General features: G+C 55.2%; 1 protein-coding gene across 2 annotated transcripts; it reads left to right on the top strand.

The window, feature by feature from the left end:
- Positions 1-2821: 2821 nt before the first annotated feature.
- Positions 2822-8303, top strand: GCDH (glutaryl-CoA dehydrogenase). 2 transcript variants are annotated; one of them, XM_045289715.1, is made up of 11 exons: positions 2822-3274; positions 3360-3395; positions 3562-3705; positions 3882-3944; positions 4417-4587; positions 5192-5321; positions 5402-5618; positions 5784-5887; positions 6107-6232; positions 6483-6646; positions 8082-8303. In XM_045289715.1, the coding sequence occupies exons 1-11, from the start codon at positions 3184-3186 to the stop codon at positions 8153-8155; spliced, it is 1320 nt and encodes a 439-aa protein (XP_045145650.1). In that variant the 5' UTR covers positions 2822-3183; the 3' UTR covers positions 8156-8303. The 2 variants fall into 2 exon arrangements, with proteins under 2 accessions (XP_045145650.1, XP_004715565.1); XM_004715508.2 differs by having other exon boundaries at positions 2825-3274; positions 6486-6646.
- Positions 8304-8742: the final 439 nt, after the last annotated feature.

Below are 8742 nucleotides of genomic sequence, written 5' to 3'. Positions count from 1 at the left end.
GTCAAAAAATCAAACACCACACTGCATTGGGCGAATCTGCTGTAAGAAACTGTTAGGTAGCTAGAGGCAGAATGAGGGGTGGCCCCTCTACGTGCCAACGCCTCTCTCCCCCATCACAGGAAGGTGGAAGCTGCTTAAGGCTGGAGGGCATGCCCACGTTCGGGTCTTTGAGACAGGAGGCCCGTGAAACCTGGCTAGGACTCCATCTAGGCCAGGGGAATTTAATTCAGCCGATGGGGTTGACCAGTACCATCGACCACACCTCCCATCAGGGCCCCTGAAACACCAGAAGTTTTTTTCTCTGGCTCTCTCCCAGCGGCTCCCACAGTTTCCCGGGCCTCAGGTTCCCACGTGTGGGTATGAAGTACTCTGAGGGGGCCTGTGTAAAACCTGAACCCCCTTCTACCCTTCATAAAAACTCACTTGGATCACAAACCAGGCTTTGGAGTGAACTCTTTCCTGAGTGAAGCCAAGGACCAAGGTATTTCTCTCACAAGAGAGGCGTGACAAGGCCTCTTTATTGAAGTACCATGGACTACCAGAAGGACAGCCAGAATGGTCCTGGGAGGTGCCTCACCTACTTTGGACATGTTACCAGAAAAGACCAGTCCCTGGAGAAGGACATCATGTTTGTGCGTTCGTGCCTAAAACCTAAGGCATTGCGTGCTGAACCTTGAAATCATCCTAATGCCAGCACGAGCAATCTCCATTCATTCTCTACCATGGGAACAGCCAAGGTGAAGTCCCAAGGGGGTAGGGATGGGCAGTAGCCCTGGGAACTCTAGTAATCCCAGAAGGCAGGGAGGAGGAGTTTGCCTATGGGAGAAACAAGACGGATGAAACTAGAACATACACATAGAATAAGGAAGGTTGACTCAAGGGATATGTCAACAGAAGAGAGCTATCTCCTTTGTGTTCTGACTCTAGCTGCCCCGGCCGCTAGTATGAAGGCGGCCTCAGGGTGTGGTGGCTACTCCGGTCTGCTAACCTCAAGGTCCCAAGTTCCAAAACACCAGCTGCTCTGCACGAGAAAGGGCTTTCTAAAGAGTTATATTTGGGAAATTCACAGAGGCTTTCTACCGTGTCCTCAAGGCTCACTAGGAGCTGGAAATCGACTTGCTGGCAGCGAGGGTTTTTTTCGGTTTTTATTACAAAAGCTTCTAACAGCCCTCTAGAGATGTTCCTGTTGGTATTTAGCTTGTCTATGGAAAGAAGCAAGCCTCCAACAACACGCTCTCTCCCCCCCTCTCTTTCTATCTATATTGTATTGCTTTTTGTAATTCACCAGCTACAGCTCTGATGGTGGGTCAGCACGTTTCCCACCTCCTTTCCATTTACTGTATACACTGAATAACATTTTGTTTTTCTTCACTATTATAACTGTGTGATGATTTCCCTCTAGGACAAATAGAAGGACATCTAAGAAGAGGAAGACCTTAGAAAAGGAGGAAGCCCCTCAATGAGATGGAGAGACATGGTGGCTGCAGCAGTGGGCTCTAACATTGCCTGGCTGTGAGGATGGCGCAGGAAAGGGGCAGGAAAAGGGTGTGCTTTATGCTGTGCACCGGTGACCGTCTCGGGTGCCTAACAACAACAGGCCCAGGCAATTGGGGGCAGTAAGGACACTTGGAGTCTTTTTTTTTTTTTTAACATTTTATTAGGGGCTCATACAACTGTTATCCCAATCCATACACACATCAATTGTGTAAAGCGCATTTGTACATCGTTTCTCAAAACATTTTCTCTCCATTTAAACCCCCGACATTAGGTCCTCATTTTTCCCCTCCCTCCCCGCTCCCCCCTACTCGGAGTCCTATCATCATTCCTCTCACCTTCAGCTGGAGACAGTGTGTCAGGGGGCTTAACTTCACAGGGTCATGATCCCACTGAGACACACGGACCAAGTCACCTGGCACACATAGACACAGAATACTAGAAGCACATACACACACGTGCTCATTCTATCAGTCACACCTACACACATAACTAAACGAGACGGGCATACACGCAATACCTCACACAGGTACAATCACACAGAATACGGTCACATGAGATTACATTCCATACACAGACACCACAAAGACATACAACCACAAAGCCACATGCACACAGCCACATAGCGTGTGGCTAATACAGACGTATTAACACAACACAAGCACTCTTATAACCACACAGATGCAGTCATACACAGATACGGAACATAAATCCATCTGTCAGGTCTCACACCTACTAACCACGTCCGTCACGCAAACACCCAATGATGATCTCACTGCAATTGACACTTCACGGGAGCAGAGAGCTTCATCTTTATCCCGGGGAGCAGCAGGTGGTTTCGAACTGCTGACCCGAGACCCCCTACGCCATCAGGGCTCTCTCCCCAGCTCCCTATAAAGAAGACTCAGGTCTGGCTTCCTAGGCAGTTCGAAACCACCAGCGGCTCAGCGGGCAAAAGACTGGGCTTTCCAGTCCCGTCAACAGTCGCACAAGCTCACGAAGGCAGTTCGGCCCTGTCCTATAGAATCGCTAAGAGTCCGCGACGGCCCCAGGGCAGTGAGCTTGGTTTCCTGCACGGCCTCAGTTCCCACACTGTACTCCCACAAGTCCTCCGCACACGCCCCTGCAGCTGGCCAATCAGGAATCATCCGAGCCCCCTCCAAGGGCCAATTAGAACAGGCCCCTAACCGTCAATCAAACGCCCCTTCCTGTTCTGTTCCTTAAAGGGGCCAACAAGCGTCGGTCTGGGCGCGCCCGCCTGCCGTGGGGGCGGGAGGTGGGGCGCAGGCTAGGCTATCACGGGCCTCTTCTTTTATTTTTTTGTTTGTCTGTTTGTTTGTTTTTCTTTCCGAGGAGAGCGCGGACCACTACCGCGAATTATGCGGTCGAGTTTCCCCCCATTTGGGGCAATCGCAGGGGTCAGCACAGCCGGAGTGTCGCGGGCCTTTTAAAAGGCAGGGCCGGGCTCCTGGGGAAAACCAATGAGAGGCCGCCGCCGGCCTCCGCCCCTCCCGCCCCCGCCTGAGGTCGAAGGGCTTTCGTGCTGGCTCCGAGGTTTCTGCTGTTCACCCGGGACGTTTTGGACGGGCGGGCGCCAACGGCTGGGCCAGGGTCGGGGTGGACCGAGAGCCGCTCCACTTTGACGCCCCCCGCCCCTCCAGGTCGGTCGTCAGTGCTCGGAGCGCCCGCATGGCTCTGAGAGGGGCCTCGGTGCGGCTGCAGAGCTGCGCGCCCGGCCTGCGCGCCCTGCGCTCCTGGAGTTCTGCGGCCACGCAGACTGGTCCGTACCGCTCGGGGGTGGTGGAGGGAGGGGAGACTGGGGACTCAGGACTTCCCCGGGTGACATTCCCATCCTGTGTTTACAGAGAAGGGTGGAAAGACGCAGAACCGATCCGCCAAATGTAAGAACCCCCTGGTCAAGTCCCTGGCGTGCGTGTGCCTGCCTGCCCCGGGGGGATCCATCCTACAGAGGGCCCCGCGCGGGAAGGCAGGGCTGTGCCCAGCCAGAGGCGCCGAGGTCGCTTTGTAGGACAAGAGTAAGGCTAAGCCCTAGTCCTCACTTCCTAGCCTCGCGTCCCGAGTTTAACTGGCGGGATGCCCTGGTTCTGGAGGAGCAGCTGACAGCCGACGAGATCCTCATCCGGGACACCTTCCGCACCTACTGCCAGGAGCGCCTCGTGCCCCGCATCCTGTTGGCCAACCGCAACGAAGGTGCCTGGATGGACAGGCGGGCGTGCACCGCGGGGTTCCCCTTTTGCTGGGGCTGCACACCCCCGCCCCACCATGCACAGCATACTTCTGCCTGCTCTTCTGGGGCACCTGGGACCCTCCACCCTGGGACTGGGGTCTCCGGCGGGCCTGAACACCCGTCATCTGTCCCTCGACAGTTTTTCATCGGGAGATCATCTCAGAGATGGGAGAGCTGGGCGTGCTGGGCCCCACCATCAAAGGTAGAGACCAGCTTTTCATCTTGCTGCCTGAGAAGCCCTCGTTGCCCTCTGGCTTCCAGTTTCCCATGCTGAAGTGAGGCCCTTATCCTTACCCCTGAAGTCGGCAGTGGGGATAAATGAGGGCATCCTCCAGCAGCACCAGCTCGATGCCCTCTGTTAAGCCCCAAAACAAATTCACTGCCACTGAGTCCATTCCAACTCACCCCGCAGGACAGGGCAGAACTGCCCCTGTGGGTTTCCAAGGCTGCAATCCTTGATGGGCGCAGAAAGCTTTATTCTCCTGCGGAGCAGCTAGTAACTTCCAGCTGCTAACCTTGGGGTTAGCAGCCTAATGCAAGCCACCATGCCTCCAGGGTTCTTGGTGCTCCCCTGGAGTGTTCCTATCTACCTTGGCTCCTTGGGCCCCAGGAGTCCCTGCTTCCAGCTGGTTAGGGTTTTGTCCTCTTTGTCCTACCTACCCAAACTTCACCAGGATATGGCTGTGCTGGGGCCTCATCTGTGGCCTACGGGCTCCTGGCCCGGGAGCTGGAGCGAGTAGATAGCGGCTACAGGTCGGCGATGAGTGTCCAGTCCTCCCTGGTCATGCACCCGATCTATGCCTACGGCAGCGAGGAGCAGCGGCAGAAGTACTTGCCCCGACTTGGTGAGCAGCTGGCCCCGAACCTGCCCAGTGCCTTCAACTCAAGGATGGCACTTACTCCCCCAGCTAGAACCCTTGTGCCCATCCTCCCACCCCAACTTGCAGCCCTCGCAGCCTTGACCTCCTAGGTGTTTCTTGCACCTCCCCTGAGATCTGCCCCCAGGTCTGACACCTCTGTGACCCCAGTCCAAAAGTTTAAACTCTGAACTTCCTAACTGGGGCCTGAAGCCTAAACCACCTTTCTGTCTCATCCCAGCTTCTCCTTGCCTGCTACTCCTTAGACAAGTTCACTTAAATTTGAGAAATGTGCCCCTGGGTCTCTGAATATCCTGCTCCCTCTGCTGGGAACACTTTCATGCACCTTCCTTCTCTTTGTTCAGCTCTTCACTGCCTTCCTGACTCCCCCGGCCCCTCCTGATCATGGCTTTGTGACTATGGCCTGCTGGGGCCTGTCTCCCTCTAAACACACAAGGGGTGATGGGAGGGCAGGGTCTAATCTGCCTTAGTCCTGAGGCATGGCTTGGTGACACTGACTCATTTCAGTTGAGGGCATGAATGGGTGCCATCCCTACTCCACCAGCCCTGGTGACCTTCCTTGTCCCTGCAGCCAAGGGGGAGCTCTTGGGCTGCTTTGGGCTCACAGAGCCCAACCATGGGAGTGATCCTGGCAGCATGGAGACCAAAGCCCGCCACAATCCATCCAGCAAGAGCTACACCCTCAATGGGGCCAAGACCTGGTGAGGGGCTGGCTGGGGCTGGGGGTGGGGAGGGGCTAGTGGGCAGGGGCAGACGGCTCATGGCCCAGTCCCATTCTCAGGATCACCAACTCGCCCGTGGCTGACCTCTTCGTGGTGTGGGCTCGCTGCGAAGATGGCTGCATTCGGGGCTTCCTGCTGGAGAAAGGGATGCGGGGCCTCTCAGCCCCCAAGATTGAGGGCAAGTTCTCCCTTCGGGCCTCGGCCACTGGCATGATCATCATGGATGAGGTGGCGGTACCCGAGGAGAATGTGCTGCCCAACGCATCCGGCCTGGCGGTGAGCAGGGATCGCTGGTGGGTCACTTGCTGGCCCACCTTTCTCAAGCGGCTACACAGCAGTGAGTGTGGCTGCAGCAGGCCCTGACAAGTGAGCCTGGCGGCTGGGCCTGCTATGGTTCCAAATGGCCGTTGGTGACTCAGAAGCCCCCTTCTCAACACCCAGGGTCCCTTTGGCTGTCTCAACAACGCCCGCTATGGCATCACGTGGGGTGTCCTTGGAGCTGCTGAGTTCTGTTTGCACACAGCGCGGCAGTACACCCTGGACAGGTGTGTGGGCTGTGCCCCGGGTTCCCTTGAGGATGTGGGGTACTTGGGGGTCATTCCTTACTCTTCCAGTGACTTCCCAGCCCCTGCCCACCAGACTGTTACTTTTTCTGTGAAATAGCCACTAAACTTGTTGCTAGCAGTTTGGATTAAGGTGACAGTTCCAGTAGGCTCCTCCCAGGCTGTGCACCCCACTCCCTTTACCCAGCCTTTGCCCCCTAGGATCCAGTTTGGCGTCCCACTAGCCAGGAACCAGCTGATCCAAAAGAAGCTGGCTGACATGCTCACCGAGATCACACTGGGCCTTCACGCCTGCCTGCAGCTCGGCCGGTTAAAGGATCAAGACAAGTAAGGGCTGAGCTGGGGCTGGGGTGAGGGGAGACAGCTGTGGTGGGAGGATTCCAGGCCTCTCCTGAGTATTAGAGTGCCCGACTTGGGAGAGAGCAGCCCTTCTGGCCTGGCAACCCCTTGGTATCCATCCTTCTTGGTCTCAATGAGCCAGGCTAGGACGGCCCTGCTGCCGTGGCTTTGTAACCCAGGGATACGCGTCTGCCAGGAGCTGAGTCAGTCCACTGTTGTTCCCCGTATGTGCCACAAGCAGGGCCACCCCGGAAATGATCTCTCTGCTGAAGAGGAATAACTCTGGGAAAGCTTTAGACATCGCCCGCCAGGCCAGAGACATGCTGGGGGGTAACGGGATTTCTGACGAGTACCACGTGATCCGACACACCATGAACCTGGAGGCAGTGAACACCTATGAAGGTGGGACCAGCTCCCTGGGGGTGTGGTGGGGGGGAGAGAAGGGTTGCCATGGCTAATGTCTGGCAAACATGGGTGGGGAGAGTGGGGGACAGAAGGCTTCGTCCTAGCTCTAGCTGTTACTAACTGGCAGTGTGACCTTGGGCCAGTCCCACCCCTTGGGCTCCCGTCTGGAATGGCTGTCTGAGTCAGGCTTGCTGAGCCTGCAGAGGCCCAGGCTACCCCTAGGTTCTCGGCCCTGCTTTTTCTACCACTGTGCCGCAGGGTGTGGTTGTTTCTGAGACTCATGTCCACCTCAGGAAGCCTACCAGCAAACCTCTAGGGCAACTCTCCCCAGGAGTGCCCATTCCACTTTGTTAAAAGAAAAATGCAACATCAAATGGCAGACTTGGTCATCATATCTCCCCTAGTTATGACTTGCACTGGGGCTCAGAGCCCATGCCTCATGGGGAGGCAGATATGTAAACCCATAGTTAAAAGGTCTACAGTGATGGAACCCTCTGAGGCGGCGGCACAGAGCTCTTCAGGGGACTTCGGGGCAGAGGGTGCTGGGCTGAGCAAGAGCCAGCATGGCCTCTATATCTCCTGAGGGCATAGAGTTGGACCCAGGGGAGGTCCCACAGCCCAGAGTTGGAATGGGCAGCTGGGCATCCCAGACAGGACATCCCAGAGGGGGTGGTAGGGGCATGGGGACGGTGAAGGTGTGGGATGGCACTGAGGACTGCAGAATAGGAAAGAGGCCTCAGGTGGTTCTCCATGGGGGAAGGACAAGGCCAGGCTGGTGTTTCAGGAAGCAAAGGGAATGATCTTTGTAAAAAGGAGGTGACTGTCTTTGTCTTCTGCTGGAAACCAAGGCAGAGCAAACAGGAGCACAAGGTGGAGGGGCACTGAGGGCTGAGGTAGGATGCTGTCAGGCACATGGACAGCACGAGGGGGAGGTTGGCTGTGACTTTGTAACTGGATGTGCTTGCTTTCTCATCCCTCCTATGGGCAAGAAAGGACCTGATGTTGCATCCTCAGAGCTAACCTGCACTCAGCCTCTCTGTGAAGGAGACAGTGCTCGGATGAAAATAACATTTAATCAACTGTGCAGGGCTGGGGGCAGGGTGGACTTGCCACTTGTGGGGAGTATCAAAGCTGAGCCCAAGCAGGGCTAGACTTACTGCTTTATTGGGGGCTAGCAAAAGGAGCTTGGAGCTTTGCCGACATGCATTACAGAACTTGGGAAAAACCAACTTCCTCTGTGTGGCCCGAAAGATGGCCTCTGAACCTTCTCATGGTGGCTGTCAGTCAGTGGGGGGGCGTGTGTCCGGGTTCTGTCAGCATTCCTGGTCTTTGTGGGTCTGTTCTTCATCCACAGTTGCTGTTTGGAAGATCGGCTTTAAAAGAAAGTTGTGAATTGTTAAGATTTCAAACCAACTCTATTTCTCGCATCCAGGTACGCATGACATCCACGCGCTGATCCTGGGACGAGCAATCACAGGGATTCAGGCATTCACGGCGGGCAAATGAGCACACTGCACTGGGGGCTTGGAGATGCTTTCTGGAGAGAAGTCTGGGAACTGTGCTCTGAGAATAGCAGGGAGGTGGCAGGAGGCCATTTGTATGGAGGGAAGTGAGAGACTGACTTTTACGTATTAAAGTTTCCCCTATTAAGTCATTCAGATGTATTTCCTAAAAAGAAGATGGATGTCTCTGGACAGAGTGTCTCCATTTGTCTTTACCTGGATGATCAACTTGAACTCACTGCCATGGGGTCAATGTCAACTCCCAATGACCCTATAGAACAGGATAGCACTGCCCCTGTGGTGGGTTTTGGAGATTGTAACTCTTTACCGCAGTAGAAGGCCCTGTCTTTCTCCTACTGAACAGCTGTTGGTTTTAAACTGTTGACCTTTCCGTTTGAAGCCCAACCACTACATTACTACTGGTATAGTAACCACTAACCCAGCCACCAGGACTCCTGTCTTACCTGGATAATAGACCCCACTGACCTTTGAAAAGAAGCCTCCTGGGACAGAGGGAGCAGGGAGAGGAAACAAAAGTGACATTTGAAGCAACTTCTGTGAAACTGCCCTAGTACCTGACAAAGCAAACCT

Source organism: Echinops telfairi, unplaced genomic scaffold (genome assembly GCF_000313985.2).
Source record: "Echinops telfairi isolate 266 unplaced genomic scaffold, ASM31398v2 ScPeMD7_30;HRSCAF=105, whole genome shotgun sequence".
NCBI classification, from domain to species: Eukaryota; Metazoa; Chordata; class Mammalia; order Afrosoricida; family Tenrecidae; genus Echinops; species Echinops telfairi.
This window is presented reverse-complemented; position numbering and strand designations above follow the sequence as displayed.